At 24.6% G+C, this 24,490-nt stretch overlaps 1 protein-coding gene across 1 annotated transcript; it reads right to left on the reverse strand.

Moving 5' to 3' along the window:
- Positions 1 to 739: 739 nt before the first annotated feature.
- Positions 740 to 22,640, reverse strand: LOC130444727 (collagen alpha-1(II) chain). Its single transcript, XM_056780002.1, has 5 exons — positions 22,599 to 22,640; positions 22,139 to 22,331; positions 2,154 to 2,358; positions 1,881 to 2,096; positions 740 to 1,826 (listed from the first exon to the last, which is right to left on the reverse strand). The coding sequence occupies exons 1-5, from the start codon at positions 22,638 to 22,640 to the stop codon at positions 740 to 742; spliced, it is 1,743 nt and encodes a 580-aa protein (XP_056635980.1).
- Between the last annotated feature and the right edge of the window lie 1,850 nt (positions 22,641 to 24,490).

A 24,490-nucleotide genomic window follows, 5' to 3' on the forward strand; every position in this document is an offset into this window, starting at 1 on the left:
TATTTATAATGAATGAGTTCAAAAATGATTTATATTCACCTGGAATATTATCAATAATAAAATTGAAAATACACGTTTACTCAACTAAAATGAAATGTACGGCAACATGGCGCGGGGAGATAAATCGTTCGGATTCAATCAGCTGTTTCACAGGTCGAACGTTATACATAAACGCGGTGTTGCCAGTTTTTTATACTTTGCTGAATACAAATCAAGTCAATTTTTTTTCACTTTTTTAATCATTATCTATAAAGAATTGAGTTTACTAAAAAATTTATTTAATTTCTCATTTTTAGACGTTTTTATCAATTTTTGTTGATAAATCGTTTTGATTTTGGGTCTCTTTCGATTGAAAATTGGTTTTTTAAAAAACCGAAATAGGTCGAAACGTGAATATTTTTACTTGTTTTAAAATTTTTAACCAAAAAATACCCAAAATTAATAGTTCAAAATGAATTATTTTCACCTGAAATATTATAAGAATAAAATTGAAAATACAAGTTTACGCAACTAAAATAAAACATACGGCAACATGGCGCGGGGAGATAAATCGTTCGGATTCAATCAGCTGTTTCACAGGTCGAACGTTATACATGAAACGCGATATTGCCATATTTCTTTACACTCAAACAAACATAATTTTCGTGGATATGATACAATTTTAAATAAATGAATAAAAATTAAAATGAAAGTGAAAAAATATGTACAACGAACCTCTATAAACTCCAACTTACCATGTTTACGTCTCCGTCGAATTACTTGGCAACATCGTCGTCGTATAATATTCCGTCGTCGTTTCTTCCGTTGTTGCCGCATCATCTCCAATTTCATCAACAATTCTATCTTTCCCGGAATTCAACTGCTCGGTCTCGAGAGCCAAATCCGCTTTGTATTGATCGCTCGGTCTGGGAAATCTTGAACTGTACGGTAACAAATCAACCGCTTGAACGTGAGCTCTAACTGAAACTCCAGGTGGTACCGTTAGATAACTATCCCCCACGTTGGTTATTAAAGCTCCTCGACATCTCTGACACTCCTTACCAGGATTTTCGATCGTTATAAACGGACCTTTATTTCCTTCGGCCGAATTAGGTCCTTTAACGCCACTTCCAAACAATCCTAAATCGTCACTTCCTTCCGAACCACCTAAACCACTTGTAGACGGTCTTGTAGTCGTCGGTTGCTTCCCATTTCCACTTCCAACGCCATTTCCTTTGCTTCCATACTGTCCTTCTTCTCCTGGAGGAATATACTCATTGGAAGGTTTGGAGAAATCATCTTCAGAAGGTTTATTAGAACTTCCAGCGATGTCTCCGTTTCCTTTACCAGTTCCGTCGTTTCCGGCTGGTTTTTTACCACCAGTACCACCGAAGAGGTCATCGAAATCGGTCTCGTAACCGGAATTAGCCTCGTCCAAAGGTTTTTTATCGCCGAAACCAAAAGGTCTGCTTCCTCCAGGTCTAGTTACCCCACCAAAACCATCACCATCTTTTCCCATACCGTTATCATCTTCGGTAGTTGCGCCATCAGGTTCGGCAGGTCTAGCGCCAGGTCTGCCATGTCCAGTTGCGGCCGTATCGAAAACATCCCCATCGTTATAATCGTAAAAGTCCGGAGGAACGATTTCAGGACGATTGAACGGAAATACTGTGGGTAGATGTGGACCTTTGACCGTTTTAAGGACTCTGTAACCAGTTTCAGGTCCTGCTATGTAATGAACTGAATGTTGAACGCCTTTATCGTCCAGATAAGTGTACGATCCTCTAACGTGTCCCGTGGAATCACTAGTTTCGGTACGTCTCTGATCTGGACCGGCGGAAACGAATCTGAAATAACGTAATTCGTAACCAAATTTTTTTTTTTTTTTTCGGTTATCTTACTTATAACTCCCGTCTAAGCCCCTTTGTATCGAGGTTCTGCCTCTCGGAATCGGTCTGCCTCGGCCTCTGAAATAAAGCGGACCGTACGCTCGGGGATTCGAATCCGGAAAAGGGGTTTTCACGTGGAAACCTGTCCGCTTGCCGGCGATGTATTCGACGTTATGCCTTTCCCCTACATCATCCGTGTACGAATACCTGCCGGACACGTCTCCTAATCTGTTAAAAGTGACGAAACGTTGATTATTCGTACCGCCATCGCGATTATTCACCTACCTGTTCGAGTTTTCGTCTCTGTTGTACGTTTTGGTTCTGAAAGAAAAATTGTAACTCGGATCTTCGTACGGATCAAAAAGAGGATCATCTTTTGATCCTACAGCTCGAGGTCCCGATTGGTTCAAATCGTACTTTCTAATTATGTTTTTACCTCTAGGACGAAATCCCCTTGGTCCAGCTGTATAAACTGTATTATCTATACCACCTGTATAATAACATTAATTTAATAAAAAATACTAATTGATATATTTTATAATCGTCAAAATTAATTTTCAAAACATTTCGTATTTATTTCGTTATAATTGAAAAATAAAACTAAACGTGGCAACGTAGCGTATTATATAAATTGTTGTCTGTGGTTAGCGAGTGGATTTTATTGTTAATAGATAAATTTGTAACGTGTTTTTATAAACTGTATTATCTACACCACCTGTATAATAACATTAATTTAATAAAAAATACTAATTGATATATTTTATAATCGTCAAAATTAATATTCAAAACATTTCGTATTTATTTCGTTATAATTGAAAAATAAAACTAAACGTGGCAACGTAGCGTATTATATAAATTGTTGTCTGTGGTTAGCGAGTGGATTTTATTGTTAATAGATAAATTTTTAACGTGTTTTTATAAACTGTATTATCTACACCACCTGTATAATAACATTAATTTAATAAAAAATACTAATTGATATATTTTATAATCGTCAAAATTAATTTTCAAAACATTTCGTATTTATTTCGTTATAATTGAAAAATAAAACTAAACGTGGCAACGTAGCGTATTATATAAATTGTTGTCTGTGGTTAGCGAGTGGATTTTATTGTTAATAGATAAATTTTTAACGTGTTTTTATAAACTGTATTATCTACACCACCTGTATAATAACATTAATTTAATAAAAAATACTAATTGATATATTTTATAATCGTCAAAATTAATATTCAAAACATTTCGTATTTATTTCGTTATAATTGAAAAATAAAACTAAACGTGGCAACGTAGCGTATTATATAAATTGTTGTCTGTGGTTAGCGAGTGGATTTTATTGTTAATAGATAAATTTGTAACGTGTTTTTATAAACTGTATTATCTACACCACCTGTATAATAACATTAATTTAATAAAAAATACTAATTGATATATTTTATAATCGTCAAAATTAATATTCAAAACATTTCGTATTTATTTCGTTATAATTGAAAAATAAAACTAAACGTGGCAACGTAGCGTATTATATAAATTGTTGTCTGTGGTTAGCGAGTGGATTTTATTGTTAATAGATAAATTTTTAACGTGTTTTTATAAACTGTATTATCTACACCACCTGTATAATAACATTAATTTAATAAAAAATACTAATTGATATATTTTATAATCGTCAAAATTAATATTCAAAACATTTCGTATTTATTTCGTTATAATTGAAAAATAAAACTAAACGTGGCAACGTAGCGTATTATATAAATTGTTGTCTGTGGTTAGCGAGTGGATTTTATTGTTAATAGATAAATTTGTAACGTGTTTTTATAAACTGTATTATCTACACCACCTGTATAATAACATTAATTTAATAAAAAATACTAATTGATATATTTTATAATCGTCAAAATTAATATTCAAAACATTTCGTATTTATTTCGTTATAATTGAAAAATAAAACTAAACGTGGCAACGTAGCGTATTATATAAATTGTTGTCTGTGGTTAGCGAGTGGATTTTATTGTTAATAGATAAATTTGTAACGTGTTTTTATAAACTGTATTATCTACACCACCTGTATAATAACATTAATTTAATAAAAAATACTAATTGATATATTTTATAATCGTCAAAATTAATTTTCAAAACATTTCGTATTTATTTCGTTATAATTGAAAAATAAAACTAAACGTGGCAACGTAGCGTATTATATAAATTGTTGTCTGTGGTTAGCGAGTGGATTTTATTGTTAATAGATAAATTTTTAACGTGTTTTTATAAACTGTATTATCTACACCACCTGTATAATAACATTAATTTAATAAAAAATACTAATTGATATATTTTATAATCGTCAAAATTAATATTCAAAACATTTCGTATTTATTTCGTTATAATTGAAAAATAAAACTAAACGTGGCAACGTAGCGTATTATATAAATTGTTGTCTGTGGTTAGCGAGTGGATTTTATTGTTAATAGATAAATTTGTAACGTGTTTTTATAAACTGTATTATCTACACCACCTGTATAATAACATTAATTTAATAAAAAATACTAATTGATATATTTTATAATCGTCAAAATTAATTTTCAAAACATTTCGTATTTATTTCGTTATAATTGAAAAATAAAACTAAACGTGGCAACGTAGCGTATTATATAAATTGTTGTCTGTGGTTAGCGAGTGGATTTTATTGTTAATAGATAAATTTGTAACGTGTTTTTATAAACTGTATTATCTATACCACCTGTATAATAACATTAATTTAATAAAAAATACTAATTGATATATTTTATAATCGTCAAAATTAATTTTCAAAACATTTCGTATTTATTTCGTTATAATTGAAAAATAAAACTAAACGTGGCAACGTAGCGTATTATATAAATTGTTGTCTGTGGTTAGCGAGTGGATTTTATTGTTAATAGATAAATTTGTAACGTGTTTTTATAAACTGTATTATCTACACCACCTGTATAATAACATTAATTTAATAAAAAATACTAATTGATATATTTTATAATCGTCAAAATTAATTTTCAAAACATTTCGTATTTATTTCGTTATAATTGAAAAATAAAACTAAACGTGGCAACGTAGCGTATTATATAAATTGTTGTCTGTGGTTAGCGAGTGGATTTTATTGTTAATAGATAAATTTGTAACGTGTTTTTATAAACTGTATTATCTACACCACCTGTATAATAACATTAATTTAATAAAAAATACTAATTGATATATTTTATAATCGTCAAAATTAATTTTCAAAACATTTCGTATTTATTTCGTTATAATTGAAAAATAAAACTAAACGTGGCAACGTAGCGTATTATATAAATTGTTGTCTACAGTTAGCGAGTGGATTTTATTGTTAATAGATAAATTTTTAACGTGTTTTTATAAACTGTATTATCTACACCACCTGTATAATAACATTAATTTAATAAAAAATACTAATTGATATATTTTATAATCGTCAAAATTAATTTTCAAAACATTTCGTATTTATTTCGTTATAATTGAAAAATAAAACTAAACGTGGCAACGTAGCGTATTATATAAATTGTTGTCTGTGGTTAGCGAGTGGATTTTATTGTTAATAGATAAATTTTTAACGTGTTTTTATAAACTGTATTATCTACACCACCTGTATAATAACATTAATTTAATAAAAAATACTAATTGATATATTTTATAATCGTCAAAATTAATTTTCAAAACATTTCGTATTTATTTCGTTATAATTGAAAAATAAAACTAAACGTGGCAACGTAGCGTATTATATAAATTGTTGTCTACAGTTAGCGAGTGGATTTTATTGTTAATAGATAAATTTGTAACGTGTTTTTATAAACTGTATTATCTACACCACCTGTATAATAACATTAATTTAATAAAAAATACTAATTGATATATTTTATAATCGTCAAAATTAATTTTCAAAACATTTCGTATTTATTTCGTTATAATTGAAAAATAAAACTAAACGTGGCAACGTAGCGTATTATATAAATTGTTGTCTGTGGTTAGCGAGTGGATTTTATTGTTAATAGATAAATTTTTAACGTGTTTTTATAAACTGTATTATCTACACCACCTGTATAATAACATTAATTTAATAAAAAATACTAATTGATATATTTTATAATCGTCAAAATTAATTTTCAAAACATTTCGTATTTATTTCGTTATAATTGAAAAATAAAACTAAACGTGGCAACGTAGCGTATTATATAAATTGTTGTCTACAGTTAGCGAGTGGATTTTATTGTTAATAGATAAATTTGTAACGTGTTTTTATAAACTGTATTATCTACACCACCTGTATAATAACATTAATTTAATAAAAAATACTAATTGATATATTTTATAATCGTCAAAATTAATATTCAAAACATTTCGTATTTATTTCGTTATAATTGAAAAATAAAACTAAACGTGGCAACGTAGCGTATTATATAAATTGTTGTCTGTGGTTAGCGAGTGGATTTTATTGTTAATAGATAAATTTGTAACGTGTTTTTATAAACTGTATTATCTACACCACCTGTATAATAACATTAATTTAATAAAAAATACTAATTGATATATTTTATAATCGTCAAAATTAATTTTCAAAACATTTCGTATTTATTTCGTTATAATTGAAAAATAAAACTACACGTGGCAACGTAGCGTATTATATAAATTGTTGTCTACAGTTAGCGAGTGGATTTTATTGTTAATAGATAAATTTGTAACGTGTTTTTATAAACTGTATTATCTACACCACCTGTATAATAACATTAATTTAATAAAAAATACTAATTGATATATTTTATAATCGTCAAAATTAATTTTCAAAACATTTCGTATTTATTTCGTTATAATTGAAAAATAAAACTACACGTGGCAACGTAGCGTATTATATAAATTGTTGTCTACAGTTAGCGAGTGGATTTTATTGTTAATAGATAAATTTTTAACGTGTTTTTATAAACTGTATTAACTACACCACCTGTATAATAACATTAATTAATAAAAAATACTAATTGATATATTTTATAATCGTCAAAATTAATTTTCAAAACATTTCGTATTTATTTCGTTATAATTGAAAAATAAAACTAAACGTGGCAACGTAGCGTATTATATAAATTGTTGTCTACAGTTAGCGAGTGGATTTTATTGTTAATAGATAAATTTTTAACGTGTTTTTATAAACTGTATTATCTACACCACCTGTATAATAACATTAATTTAATAAAAAATACTAATTGATATATTTTATAATCGTCAAAATTAATTTTCAAAACATTTCGTATTTATTTCGTTATAATTGAAAAATAAAACTACACGTGGCAACGTAGCGTATTATATAAATTGTTGTCTACAGTTAGCGAGTGGATTTTATTGTTAATAGATAAATTTTTAACGTGTTTTTATAAACTGTATTATCTACACCACCTGTATAATAACATTAATTAATAAAAAATACTAATTGATATATTTTATAATCGTCAAAATTAATTTTCAAAACATTTCGTATTTATTTCGTTATAATTGAAAAATAAAACTAAACGTGGCAACGTAGCGTATTATATAAATTGTTGTCTACAGTTAGCGAGTGGATTTTATTGTTAATAGATAAATTTGTAACGTGTTTTTATAAACTGTATTATCTACACCACCTGTATAATAACATTAATTTAATAAAAAATACTAATTGATATATTTTATAATCGTCAAAATTAATTTTCAAAACATTTCGTATTTATTTCGTTATAATTGAAAAATAAAACTACACGTGGCAACGTAGCGTATTATATAAATTGTTGTCTACAGTTAGCGAGTGGATTTTATTGTTAATAGATAAATTTGTAACGTGTTTTTATAAACTGTATTATCTACACCACCTGTATAATAACATTAATTTAATAAAAAATACTAATTGATATATTTTATAATCGTCAAAATTAATTTTCAAAACATTTCGTATTTATTTCGTTATAATTGAAAAATAAAACTAAACGTGGCAACGTAGCGTATTATATAAATTGTTGTCTGTGGTTAGCGAGTGGATTTTATTGTTAATAGATAAATTTGTAACGTGTTTTTATAAACTGTATTATCTACACCACCTGTATAATAACATTAATTTAATAAAAAATACTAATTGATATATTTTATAATCGTCAAAATTAATATTCAAAACATTTCGTATTTATTTCGTTATAATTGAAAAATAAAACTAAACGTGGCAACGTAGCGTATTATATAAATTGTTGTCTGTGGTTAGCGAGTGGATTTTATTGTTAATAGATAAATTTGTAACGTGTTTTTATAAACTGTATTATCTACACCACCTGTATAATAACATTAATTTAATAAAAAATACTAATTGATATATTTTATAATCGTCAAAATTAATTTTCAAAACATTTCGTATTTATTTCGTTATAATTGAAAAATAAAACTACACGTGGCAACGTAGCGTATTATATAAATTGTTGTCTACAGTTAGCGAGTGGATTTTATTGTTAATAGATAAATTTTTAACGTGTTTTTATAAACTGTATTATCTACACCACCTGTATAATAACATTAATTTAATAAAAAATACTAATTGATATATTTTATAATCGTCAAAATTAATTTTCAAAACATTTCGTATTTATTTCGTTATAATTGAAAAATAAAACTACACGTGGCAACGTAGCGTATTATATAAATTGTTGTCTACAGTTAGCGAGTGGATTTTATTGTTAATAGATAAATTTTTAACGTGTTTTTATAAACTGTATTAACTACACCACCTGTATAATAACATTAATTAATAAAAAATACTAATTGATATATTTTATAATCGTCAAAATTAATTTTCAAAACATTTCGTATTTATTTCGTTATAATTGAAAAATAAAACTAAACGTGGCAACGTAGCGTATTATATAAATTGTTGTCTACAGTTAGCGAGTGGATTTTATTGTTAATAGATAAATTTTTAACGTGTTTTTATAAACTGTATTATCTACACCACCTGTATAATAACATTAATTTAATAAAAAATACTAATTGATATATTTTATAATCGTCAAAATTAATTTTCAAAACATTTCGTATTTATTTCGTTATAATTGAAAAATAAAACTAAACGTGGCAACGTAGCGTATTATATAAATTGTTGTCTGTGGTTAGCGAGTGGATTTTATTGTTAATAGATAAATTTTTAACGTGTTTTTATAAACTGTATTATCTACACCACCTGTATAATAACATTAATTTAATAAAAAATACTAATTGATATATTTTATAATCGTCAAAATTAATTTTCAAAACATTTCGTATTTATTTCGTTATAATTGAAAAATAAAACTAAACGTGGCAACGTAGCGTATTATATAAATTGTTGTCTACAGTTAGCGAGTGGATTTTATTGTTAATAGATAAATTTGTAACGTGTTTTTATAAACTGTATTATCTACACCACCTGTATAATAACATTAATTTAATAAAAAATACTAATTGATATATTTTATAATCGTCAAAATTAATTTTCAAAACATTTCGTATTTATTTCGTTATAATTGAAAAATAAAACTAAACGTGGCAACGTAGCGTATTATATAAATTGTTGTCTGTGGTTAGCGAGTGGATTTTATTGTTAATAGATAAATTTTTAACGTGTTTTTATAAACTGTATTATCTACACCACCTGTATAATAACATTAATTTAATAAAAAATACTAATTGATATATTTTATAATCGTCAAAATTAATTTTCAAAACATTTCGTATTTATTTCGTTATAATTGAAAAATAAAACTAAACGTGGCAACGTAGCGTATTATATAAATTGTTGTCTACAGTTAGCGAGTGGATTTTATTGTTAATAGATAAATTTGTAACGTGTTTTTATAAACTGTATTATCTACACCACCTGTATAATAACATTAATTTAATAAAAAATACTAATTGATATATTTTATAATCGTCAAAATTAATATTCAAAACATTTCGTATTTATTTCGTTATAATTGAAAAATAAAACTAAACGTGGCAACGTAGCGTATTATATAAATTGTTGTCTGTGGTTAGCGAGTGGATTTTATTGTTAATAGATAAATTTGTAACGTGTTTTTATAAACTGTATTATCTACACCACCTGTATAATAACATTAATTTAATAAAAAATACTAATTGATATATTTTATAATCGTCAAAATTAATTTTCAAAACATTTCGTATTTATTTCGTTATAATTGAAAAATAAAACTACACGTGGCAACGTAGCGTATTATATAAATTGTTGTCTACAGTTAGCGAGTGGATTTTATTGTTAATAGATAAATTTGTAACGTGTTTTTATAAACTGTATTATCTACACCACCTGTATAATAACATTAATTTAATAAAAAATACTAATTGATATATTTTATAATCGTCAAAATTAATTTTCAAAACATTTCGTATTTATTTCGTTATAATTGAAAAATAAAACTACACGTGGCAACGTAGCGTATTATATAAATTGTTGTCTACAGTTAGCGAGTGGATTTTATTGTTAATAGATAAATTTGTAACGTGTTTTTATAAACTGTATTATCTACACCACCTGTATAATAACATTAATTTAATAAAAAATACTAATTGATATATTTTATAATCGTCAAAATTAATTTTCAAAACATTTCGTATTTATTTCGTTATAATTGAAAAATAAAACTAAACGTGGCAACGTAGCGTATTATATAAATTGTTGTCTGTGGTTAGCGAGTGGATTTTATTGTTAATAGATAAATTTGTAACGTGTTTTTATAAACTGTATTATCTACACCACCTGTATAATAACATTAATTTAATAAAAAATACTAATTGATATATTTTATAATCGTCAAAATTAATATTCAAAACATTTCGTATTTATTTCGTTATAATTGAAAAATAAAACTAAACGTGGCAACGTAGCGTATTATATAAATTGTTGTCTGTGGTTAGCGAGTGGATTTTATTGTTAATAGATAAATTTGTAACGTGTTTTTATAAACTGTATTATCTACACCACCTGTATAATAACATTAATTTAATAAAAAATACTAATTGATATATTTTATAATCGTCAAAATTAATTTTCAAAACATTTCGTATTTATTTCGTTATAATTGAAAAATAAAACTACACGTGGCAACGTAGCGTATTATATAAATTGTTGTCTACAGTTAGCGAGTGGATTTTATTGTTAATAGATAAATTTTTAACGTGTTTTTATAAACTGTATTATCTACACCACCTGTATAATAACATTAATTTAATAAAAAATACTAATTGATATATTTTATAATCGTCAAAATTAATTTTCAAAACATTTCGTATTTATTTCGTTATAATTGAAAAATAAAACTACACGTGGCAACGTAGCGTATTATATAAATTGTTGTCTACAGTTAGCGAGTGGATTTTATTGTTAATAGATAAATTTTTAACGTGTTTTTATAAACTGTATTAACTACACCACCTGTATAATAACATTAATTAATAAAAAATACTAATTGATATATTTTATAATCGTCAAAATTAATTTTCAAAACATTTCGTATTTATTTCGTTATAATTGAAAAATAAAACTAAACGTGGCAACGTAGCGTATTATATAAATTGTTGTCTACAGTTAGCGAGTGGATTTTATTGTTAATAGATAAATTTTTAACGTGTTTTTATAAACTGTATTATCTACACCACCTGTATAATAACATTAATTTAATAAAAAATACTAATTGATATATTTTATAATCGTCAAAATTAATTTTCAAAACATTTCGTATTTATTTCGTTATAATTGAAAAATAAAACTACACGTGGCAACGTAGCGTATTATATAAATTGTTGTCTACAGTTAGCGAGTGGATTTTATTGTTAATAGATAAATTTTTAACGTGTTTTTATAAACTGTATTATCTACACCACCTGTATAATAACATTAATTAATAAAAAATACTAATTGATATATTTTATAATCGTCAAAATTAATTTTCAAAACATTTCGTATTTATTTCGTTATAATTGAAAAATAAAACTAAACGTGGCAACGTAGCGTATTATATAAATTGTTGTCTACAGTTAGCGAGTGGATTTTATTGTTAATAGATAAATTTTTAACGTGTTTTTATAAACTGTATTATCTACACCACCTGTATAATAACATTAATTTAATAAAAAATACTAATTGATATATTTTATAATCGTCAAAATTAATTTTCAAAACATTTCGTATTTATTTCGTTATAATTGAAAAATAAAACTACACGTGGCAACGTAGCGTATTATATAAATTGTTGTCTACAGTTAGCGAGTGGATTTTATTGTTAATAGATAAATTTTTAACGTGTTTTTATAAACTGTATTATCTACACCACCTGTATAATAACATTAATTAATAAAAAATACTAATTGATATATTTTATAATCGTCAAAATTAATTTTCAAAACATTTCGTATTTATTTCGTTATAATTGAAAAATAAAACTAAACGTGGCAACGTAGCGTATTATATAAATTGTTGTCTACAGTTAGCGAGTGGATTTTATTGTTAATAGATAAATTTTTAACGTGTTTTTATAAACTGTATTATCTACACCACCTGTATAATAACATTAATTTAATAAAAAATACTAATTGATATATTTTATAATCGTCAAAATTAATTTTCAAAACATTTCGTATTTATTTCGTTATAATTGAAAAATAAAACTAAACGTGGCAACGTAGCGTATTATATAAATTGTTGTCTACAGTTAGCGAGTGGATTTTATTGTTAATAGATAAATTTTTAACGTGTTTTTATAAACTGTATTATCTACACCACCTGTATAATAACATTAATTTAATAAAAAATACTAATTGATATATTTTATAATCGTCAAAATTAATTTTCAAAACATTTCGTATTTATTTCGTTATAATTGAAAAATAAAACTACACGTGGCAACGTAGCGTATTATATAAATTGTTGTCTACAGTTAGCGAGTGGATTTTATTGTTAATAGATAAATTTTTAACGTGTTTTTATAAACTGTATTATCTACACCACCTGTATAATAACATTAATTAATAAAAAATACTAATTGATATATTTTATAATCGTCAAAATTAATTTTCAAAACATTTCGTATTTATTTCGTTATAATTGAAAAATAAAACTAAACGTGGCAACGTAGCGTATTATATAAATTGTTGTCTACAGTTAGCGAGTGGATTTTATTGTTAATAGATAAATTTTTAACGTGTTTTTATAAACTGTATTATCTACACCACCTGTATAATAACATTAATTTAATAAAAAATACTAATTGATATATTTTATAATCGTCAAAATTAATTTTCAAAACATTTCGTATTTATTTCGTTATAATTGAAAAATAAAACTACACGTGGCAACGTAGCGTATTATATAAATTGTTGTCTACAGTTAGCGAGTGGATTTTATTGTTAATAGATAAATTTTTAACGTGTTTTTATAAACTGTATTATCTACACCACCTGTATAATAACATTAATTAATAAAAAATACTAATTGATATATTTTATAATCGTCAAAATTAATTTTCAAAACATTTCGTATTTATTTCGTTATAATTGAAAAATAAAACTAAACGTGGCAACGTAGCGTATTATATAAATTGTTGTCTACAGTTAGCGAGTGGATTTTATTGTTAATAGATAAATTTTTAACGTGTTTTTATAAACTGTATTATCTACACCACCTGTATAATAACATTAATTTAATAAAAAATACTAATTGATATATTTTATAATCGTCAAAATTAATTTTCAAAACATTTCGTATTTATTTCGTTATAATTGAAAAATAAAACTAAACGTGGCAACGTAGCGTATTATATAAATTGTTGTCTACAGTTAGCGAGTGGATTTTATTGTTAATAGATAAATTTTTAACGTGTTTTTATAAACTGTATTATCTACACCACCTGTATAATAACATTAATTTAATAAAAAATACTAATTGATATATTTTATAATCGTCAAAATTAATTTTCAAAACATTTCGTATTTATTTCGTTATAATTGAAAAATAAAACTACACGTGGCAACGTAGCGTATTATATAAATTGTTGTCTACAGTTAGCGAGTGGATTTTATTGTTAATAGATAAATTTTTAACGTGTTTTTATAAACTGTATTATCTACACCACCTGTATAATAACATTAATTAATAAAAAATACTAATTGATATATTTTATAATCGTCAAAATTAATTTTCAAAACATTTCGTATTTATTTCGTTATAATTGAAAAATAAAACTAAACGTGGCAACGTAGCGTATTATATAAATTGTTGTCTACAGTTAGCGAGTGGATTTTATTGTTAATAGATAAATTTTTAACGTGTTTTTATAAACTGTATTATCTACACCACCTGTATAATAACATTAATTTAATAAAAAATACTAATTGATATATTTTATAATCGTCAAAATTAATTTTCAAAACATTTCGTATTTATTTCGTTATAATTGAAAAATAAAACTACACGTGGCAACGTAGCGTATTATATAAATTGTTGTCTACAGTTAGCGAGTGGATTTTATTGTTAATAGATAAATTTGTAACGTGTTTTTATAAACTGTATTATCTACACCACCTGTATAATAACATTAATTTAATAAAAAATACTAATTGATATATTTTATAATCGTCAAAATTAATATTCAAAACATTTCGTATTTATTTCGTTATAATTGAAAAATAAAACTAAACGTGGCAACGTAGCGTATTATATAAATTGTTGTCTGTGGTTAGCGAGTGGATTTTATTGTTAATAGATAAATTTGTAACGTGTTTTTATAAACTGTATTATCTACACCACCTGTATAATAACATTAATTTAATAAAAAATACTAATTGATATATTTTATAATCGTCAAAATTAATTTTCAAAACATTTCGTATTTATTTCGTTATAATTGAAAAATAAAACTACACGTGGCAACGTAGCGTATTATATAAATTGTTGTCTACAGTTAGCGAGTGGATTTTATTGTTAATAGATAAATTTTTAACGTGTTTTTATAAACTGTATTATCTACACCACCTGTATAATAACATTAATTAATAAAAAATACTAATTGATATATTTTATAATCGTCAAAATTAATTTTCAAAACATTTCGTATTTATTTCGTTATAATTGAAAAATAAAACTAAACGTGGCAACGTAGCGTATTATATAAATTGTTGTCTACAGTTAGCGAGTGGATTTTATTGTTAATAGATAAATTTTTAACGTGTTTTTATAAACTGTATTATCTACACCACCTGTATAATAACATTAATTTAATAAAAAATACTAATTGATATATTTTATAATCGTCAAAATTAATTTTCAAAACATTTCGTATTTATTTCGTTATAATTGAAAAATAAAACTACACGTGGCAACGTAGCGTATTATATAAATTGTTGTCTACAGTTAGCGAGTGGATTTTATTGTTAATAGATAAATTTGTAACGTGTTTTTATAAACTGTATTATCTACACCACCTGTATAATAACATTAATTTAATAAAAAATACTAATTGATATATTTTATAATCGTCAAAATTAATATTCAAAACATTTCGTATTTATTTCGTTATAATTGAAAAATAAAACTAAACGTGGCAACGTAGCGTATTATATAAATTGTTGTCTGTGGTTAGCGAGTGGATTTTATTGTTAATAGATAAATTTGTAACGTGTTTTTATAAACTGTATTATCTACACCACCTGTATAATAACATTAATTTAATAAAAAATACTAATTGATATATTTTATAATCGTCAAAATTAATTTTCAAAACATTTCGTATTTATTTCGTTATAATTGAAAAATAAAACTACACGTGGCAACGTAGCGTATTATATAAATTGTTGTCTACAGTTAGCGAGTGGATTTTATTGTTAATAGATAAATTTTTAACGTGTTTTTATAAACTGTATTATCTACACCACCTGTATAATAACATTAATTTAATAAAAAATACTAATTGATATATTTTATAATCGTCAAAATTAATTTTCAAAACATTTCGTATTTATTTCGTTATAATTGAAAAATAAAACTACACGTGGCAACGTAGCGTATTATATAAATTGTTGTCTACAGTTAGCGAGTGGATTTTATTGTTAATAGATAAATTTTTAACGTGTTTTTATAAACTGTATTAACTACACCACCTGTATAATAACATTAATTAATAAAAAATACTAATTGATATATTTTATAATCGTCAAAATTAATTTTCAAAACATTTCGTATTTATTTCGTTATAATTGAAAAATAAAACTAAACGTGGCAACGTAGCGTATTATATAAATTGTTGTCTACAGTTAGCGAGTGGATTTTATTGTTAATAGATAAATTTTTAACGTGTTTTTATAAACTGTATTATCTACACCACCTGTATAATAACATTAATTTAATAAAAAATACTAATTGATATATTTTATAATCGTCAAAATTAATTTTCAAAACATTTCGTATTTATTTCGTTATAATTGAAAAATAAAACTACACGTGGCAACGTAGCGTATTATATAAATTGTTGTCTGTGGTTAGCGAGTGGATTTTATTGTTAATAGATAAATTTTTAACGTGTTTTTATAAACTGTATTATCTACACCACCTGTATAATAACATTAATTTAATAAAAAATACTAATTGATATATTTTATAATCGTCAAAATTAATTTTCAAAACATTTCGTATTTATTTCGTTATAATTGAAAAATAAAACTAAACGTGGCAACGTAGCGTATTATATAAATTGTTGTCTGTGGTTAGCGAGTGGATTTTATTGTTAATAGATAAATTTTTAACGTGTTTTTATAAACTGTATTATCTACACCACCTGTATAATAACATTAATTTAATAAAAAATACTAATTGATATATTTTATAATCGTCAAAATTAATTTTCAAAACATTTCGTATTTATTTCGTTATAATTGAAAAATAAAACTAAACGTGGCAACGTAGCGTATTATATAAATTGTTGTCTGTGGTTAGCGAGTGGATTTTATTGTTAATAGATAAATTTTTAACGTGTTTTTATAAACTGTATTATCTACACCACCTGTATAATAACATTAATTTAATAAAAAATACTAATTGATATATTTTATAATCGTCAAAATTAATTTTCAAAACATTTCGTATTTATTTCGTTATAATTGAAAAATAAAACTAAACGTGGCAACGTAGCGTATTATATAAATTGTTGTCTGTGGTTAGCGAGTGGATTTTATTGTTAATAGATAAATTTGTAACGTGTTTTTATAAACTGTATTATCTACACCACCTGTATAATAACATTAATTTAATAAAAAATACTAATTGATATATTTTATAATCGTCAAAATTAATTTTCAAAACATTTCGTATTTATTTCGTTATAATTGAAAAATAAAACTAAACGTGGCAACGTAGCGTATTATATAAATTGTTGTCTGTGGTTAGCGAGTGGATTTTATTGTTAATAGATAAATTTGTAACGTGTTTTTATAAACTGTATTATCTACACCACCTGTATAATAACATTAATTTAATAAAAAATACTAATTGATATATTTTATAATCGTCAAAATTAATTTTCAAAACATTTCGTATTTATTTCGTTATAATTGAAAAATAAAACTAAACGTGGCAACGTAGCGTATTATATAAATTGTTGTCTGTGGTTAGCGAGTGGATTTTATTGTTAATAGATAAATTTGTAACGTGTTTTTATAAACTGTATTATCTATACCACCTGTATAATAACATTAATTTAATAAAAAATACTAATTGATATATTTTATAATCGTCAAAATTAATTTTCAAAACATTTCGTATTTATTTCGTTATAATTGAAAAATAAAACTAAACGTGGCAACGTAGCGTATTATATAAATTGTTGTCTACAGTTAGCGAGTGGATTTTATTGTTAATAGATAAATTTGTAACGTGTTTTTATAAACTGTATTATCTACACCACCTGTATAATAACATTAATTAATAAAAAATACTAATTGATATATTTTATAATCGTCAAAATTAATTTTCAAAACATTTCGTATTTATTTCGTTATAATTGAAAAATAAAACTAAACGTGGCAACGTAGCGTATTATATAAATTGTTGTCTACAGTTAGCGAGTGGATTTTATTGTTAATAGATAAATTTTTAACGTGTTTTTATAAACTGTATTATCTACACCACCTGTATAATAACATTAATTTAATAAAAAATACTAATTGATATATTTTATAATCGTCAAAATTAATTTTCAAAACATTTCGTATTTATTTCGTTATAATTGAAAAATAAAACTAAACGTGGCAACGTAGCGTATTATATAAATTGTTGTCTACAGTTAGCGAGTGGATTTTATTGTTAATAGATAAATTTTTAACGTGTTTTTATAAACTGTATTATCTACACCACCTGTATAATAACATTAATTTAATAAAAAATACTAATTGATATATTTTATAATCGTCAAAATTAATTTTCAAAACATTTCGTATTTATTTCGTTATAATTGAAAAATAAAACTAAACGTGGCAACGTAGCGTATTATATAAATTGTTGTCTGTGGTTAGCGAGTGGATTTTATTGTTAATAGATAAATTTTTAACGTGTTTTTATAAACTGTATTATCTACACCACCTGTATAATAACATTAATTTAATAAAAAATACTAATTGATATATTTTATAATCGTCAAAATTAATATTCAAAACATTTCGTATTTATTTCGTTATAATTGAAAAATAAAACTAAACGTGGCAACGTAGCGTATTATATAAATTGTTGTCTGTGGTTAGCGAGTGGATTTTATTGTTAATAGATAAATTTGTAACGTGTTTTTATAAACTGTATTATCTACACCACCTGTATAATAACATTAATTTAATAAAAAATACTAATTGATATATTTTATAATCGTCAAAATTAATTTTCAAAACATTTCGTATTTATTTCGTTATAATTGAAAAATAAAACTACACGTGGCAACGTAGCGTATTATATAAATTGTTGTCTACAGTTAGCGAGTGGATTTTATTGTTAATAGATAAATTTGTAACGTGTTTTTATAAACTGTATTATCTACACCACCTGTATAATAACATTAATTTAATAAAAAATACTAATTGATATATTTTATAATCGTCAAAATTAATTTTCAAAACATTTCGTATTTATTTCGTTATAATTGAAAAATAAAACTACACGTGGCAACGTAGCGTATTATATAAATTGTTGTCTACAGTTAGCGAGTGGATTTTATTGTTAATAGATAAATTTGTAACGTGTTTTTATAAACTGTATTATCTACACCACCTGTATAATAACATTAATTTAATAAAAAATACTAATTGATATATTTTATAATCGTCAAAATTAATTTTCAAAACATTTCGTATTTATTTCGTTATAATTGAAAAATAAAACTAAACGTGGCAACGTAGCGTATTATATAAATTGTTGTCTACAGTTAGCGAGTGGATTTTATTGTTAATAGATAAATTTGTAACGTGTTTTTATAAACTGTATTATCTACACCACCTGTATAATAACATTAATTTAATAAAAAATACTAATTGATATATTTTATAATCGTCAAAATTAATTTTCAAAACATTTCGTATTTATTTCGTTATAATTGAAAAATAAAACTAAACGTGGCAACGTAGCGTATTATATAAATTGTTGTCTGTGGTTAGCGAGTGGATTTTATTGTTAATAGATAAATTTGTAACGTGTTTTTATAAACTGTATTATCTACACCACCTGTATAATAACATTAATTTAATAAAAAATACTAATTGATATATTTTATAATCGTCAAAATTAATTTTCAAAACATTTCGTATTTATTTCGTTATAATTGAAAAATAAAACTAAACGTGGCAACGTAGCGTATTATATAAATTGTTGTCTGTGGTTAGCGAGTGGATTTTATTGTTAATAGATAAATTTGTAACGTGTTTTTATAAACTGTATTATCTACACCACCTGTATAATAACATTAATTTAATAAAAAATACTAATTGATATATTTTATAATCGTCAAAATTAATTTTCAAAACATTTCGTATTTATTTCGTTATAATTGAAAAATAAAACTAAACGTGGCAACGTAGCGTATTATATAAATTGTTGTCTGTGGTTAGCGAGTGGATTTTATTGTTAATAGATAAATTTGTAACGTGTTTTTATAAACTGTATTATCTACACCACCTGTATAATAACATTAATTTAATAAAAAATACTAATTGATATATTTTATAATCGTCAAAATTAATTTTCAAAACATTTCGTATTTATTTCGTTATAATTGAAAAATAAAACTAAACGTGGCAACGTAGCGTATTATATAAATTGTTGTCTACAGTTAGCGAGTGGATTTTATTGTTAATAGATAAATTTGTAACGTGTTTTTATAAACTGTATTATCTACACCACCTGTATAATAACATTAATTTAATAAAAAATACTAATTGATATATTTTATAATCGTCAAAATTAATTTTCAAAACATTTCGTATTTATTTCGTTATAATTGAAAAATAAAACTAAACGTGGCAACGTAGCGTATTATATAAATTGTTGTCTACAGTTAGCGAGTGGATTTTATTGTTAATAGATAAATTTGTAACGTGTTTTTATAAACTGTATTATCTACACCACCTGTATAATAACATTAATTTAATAAAAAATACTAATTGATATATTTTATAATCGTCAAAATTAATTTTCAAAACATTTCGTATTTATTTCGTTATAATTGAAAAATAAAACTAAACGTGGCAACGTAGCGTATTATATAAATTGTTGTCTACAGTTAGCGAGTGGATTTTATTGTTAATAGATAAATTTGTAACGTGTTTTTATAAACTGTATTATCTACACCACCTGTATAATAACATTAATTTAATAAAAAATACTAATTGATATATTTTATAATCGTCAAAATTAATTTTCAAAACATTTCGTATTTATTTCGTTATAATTGAAAAATAAAACTAAACGTGGCAACGTAGCGTATTATATAAATTGTTGTCTACAGTTAGCGAGTGGATTTTATTGTTAATAGATAAATTTGTAACGTGTTTTTATAAACTGTATTATCTACACCACCTGTATAATAACATTAATTTAATAAAAAATACTAATTGATATATTTTATAATCGTCAAAATTAATTTTCAAAACATTTCGTATTTATTTCGTTATAATTGAAAAATAAAACTAAACGTGGCAACGTAGCGTATTATATAAATTGTTGTCTGTGGTTAGCGAGTGGATTTTATTGTTAATAGATAAATTTTTAACGTGTTTTTATAAACTGTATTATCTACACCACCTGTATAATAACATTAATTTAATAAAAAATACTAATTGATATATTTTATAATCGTCAAAATTAATTTTCAAAACATTTCGTATTTATTTCGTTATAATTGAAAAATAAAACTAAACGTGGCAACGTAGCGTATTATATAAATTGTTGTCTACAGTTAGCGAGTGGATTTTATTGTTAATAGATAAATTTGTAACGTGTTTTTATAAACTGTATTATCTACACCACCTGTATAATAACATTAATTTAATAAAAAATACTAATTGATATATTTTATAATCGTCAAAATTAATATTCAAAACATTTCGTATTTATTTCGTTATAATTGAAAAATAAAACTAAACGTGGCAACGTAGCGTATTATATAAATTGTTGTCTGTGGTTAGCGAGTGGATTTTATTGTTAATAGATAAATTTGTAACGTGTTTTTATAAACTGTATTATCTACACCACCTGTATAATAACATTAATTTAATAAAAAATACTAATTGATATATTTTATAATCGTCAAAATTAATTTTCAAAACATTTCGTATTTATTTCGTTATAATTGAAAAATAAAACTAAACGTGGCAACGTAGCGTATTATATAAATTGTTGTCTACAGTTAGCGAGTGGATTTTATTGTTAATAGATAAATTTGTAACGTGTTTTTATAAACTGTATTATCTACACCACCTGTATAATAACATTAATTTAATAAAAAATACTAATTGATATATTTTATAATCGTCAAAATTAATTTTCAAAACATTTCGTATTTATTTCGTTATAATTGAAAAATAAAACTAAACGTGGCAACGTAGCGTATTATATAAATTGTTGTCTACAGTTAGCGAGTGGATTTTATTGTTAATAGATAAATTTTTAACGTGTTTTTATTGTTTTTAATTACCTGTTTTTGGATTCCTTCCTCCGAATTCTCCATTAACGACGTTCTGTCTATTTCCTCGCGCGTAATGGTACGAATCGGGGTTATTGTAACCAAATTCGTACGCGCCATTTTTATACAGAACGTTGAAATCGTCGTCGTCGGCTTCGGTTTCCTTAACTAATATCGCAATTAACAAAATCGGGATTATTTTAATCTGAAATATATTTATTTTTAAGAATAATTAATAATATTGATTAGAAAAATATTGTTTTCCACTCAAAAAACACGTTTTTAATTTAATATTTCAATGTAATACATTGAATACGAATGGAATTGTGGATTTTTTATTATTTGACATCTCGAAATATCCATAGAACACTAAAATTACGAATAAATCACTTCACTTCTTCTTCTTTTTCTTACTAACCAATAAGACACTTCACATTTCACGATAATCCTAAAAAAAATAGTTGAAACTCACTTTTTCAGAAAACAATGTTTCGAAAATAACCAAATTTCCCATCGTCTTGCTTTAGAATACTACTAACGATGACCAAATGAAGAAATAACTTTTATATTCATATATCCCAAAAGTGGGGTTACGTGATTTTTTTTTTATCGTTTAAGGAACATCAACATAGCCGACCAAATTAATTAATAAGAAAGATTCAATGGAAACCTTCTCGAATATAATTGGCCGAATGTAAAAAAAAATAATCTTCCTAGCGTGAAGATCGCAGATGTCCTTCTTCAACGGTCTGTTGCATACAGGACCTCACAGATTGGTCACTTAATTTTTTTTTTCAACGAAAACATTCACATAGTGTCATTAATACATTTAATTACTCATTTTTTCTAATTATCCTATCATAATAATGAAAGATTTAATAACGATAACAAAATTAGCTTATGTATACTTAGAAGCGGATGCATAGTCACTTCAGTCGATTGTATCCGAGTCGTTTCCGTTGTCAAATGTACTCAAACGAAAGTTTTCATTAAACAGAAAATAAAAAAGAAAAAACGAAAACTACATTGAAAAATATACCGATTATTTATAAAATAATAGAACTGAAAGATACGTAAATAGTATTTTCAAGCGAAATAAAATTAAAAACCGTTTACGCCATATTGGAAACGAAGTACGCCGATAAATACCGAGTATAAAACACAATATTGTTATGACATATATAAAAAACAAACTTCACGTCTTACATATAAGGGTGAGAAATACCCTCGAATATATTTATTCTAAACAACCCCGAATTCAAAATGCTTCTTCTAACTACCTGATGAGTAATTTGTATTTAAACAATAGGCCGATACATTTACGAGATAAAGTACTGCAATTTCCTGCCATTTAACAAGGTTAGATTCATAAATCCCATGGAATTGTTAACATCAGATCTTTATCCAATGATATCGACTTATCAGATTTTTGTACGCTGACGGAGAATTCAAAGATTTTTTTGATAATTATTTATTTAGGAAACAATTACGTCACCGTTCGAAATTAGTGAAGCGCGAATGGTAGAAGTAGAAGATGATATATATAAACAGCGTTGCCAGACTTTGAAATTAATAAGGAAATTTAGGAAACGTAAAACTAAGACATATTAGCGTATAGTAATTAATAATTATATATAATAATGGTGTTGGTTACGTGAAAATTAGATTATGTAAATTATTTATGCTGCATTTACATAAAACATTAATCAATTTTTTGTTTATTTCAATTAAAACTTTGCGAGACTCTGTATACAAATGTTCCCATCAATTACTCACGATTCTTCCATTATCAATCAACGTGAACAAACTTAAGTCAAAACAATTAAGAATTTGATCACTCATTAAGATTTATTATTAATGTGGCAGTTTGTGTCCTCACTTAAATCTGATAAAACCATTACTTATTCTTTTGTTATTTTTAACGCAAATAATTAAAAGTCGACAAGGTTATGGGTATATATAATTTTTAAATAATGTGAATTCAAACAAACCAAACGATTCATGACGATAATTCTGTTCCTAATACCTAAAACTCAAATATACGTGTTTCGCCATCTTTCGTCGATGTTATGAACTCGATACGTATAAAATTCAACTATTGTACAGATTTCTATAACTTGATATTCGACGTATAGAAACAATGTTGCCAAATTTAACTTTTAGTCGAATTTCTAATATATTAAATATCATTGGTATGTTGAATAAGTACTAAAAATATCCCTCTCGAAAGTTTTCAATGTTTTTGAAGACTTTTATATATTTATTAAATGTATATATAAACTTTTCTTCCCAATTTTTCAACTCTTGGATAACTTTTTTAATGATGAATTGTATTTTTGGGTCTCATTTTAACGTAATTGTTTT

The sequence above is a fragment of the Diorhabda sublineata genome, chromosome 5 (genome assembly GCF_026230105.1).
Source record: "Diorhabda sublineata isolate icDioSubl1.1 chromosome 5, icDioSubl1.1, whole genome shotgun sequence".
NCBI lineage: Eukaryota > Metazoa > Arthropoda > Insecta > Coleoptera > Chrysomelidae > Diorhabda > Diorhabda sublineata.

Excerpts from the sequence above, each read along its gene's own strand:
- LOC130444727 (XM_056780002.1), bottom strand. The coding sequence starts at position 22,640 with ATGGGAAATTTGGTTATTTTCGAAACATTGTTTTCTGAAAAA. Across the intron at positions 22,332-22,598 it reads AAACATTGTTTTCTGAAAAA|ATTAAAATAATCCCGATTTT; the intron begins GTGAGTTTCAAC and ends AATATATTTCAG. Across the intron at positions 1,827-1,880 it reads GGCTTAGACGGGAGTTATAA|ATTCGTTTCCGCCGGTCCAG; the intron begins GTAAGATAACCG and ends ACGTTATTTCAG.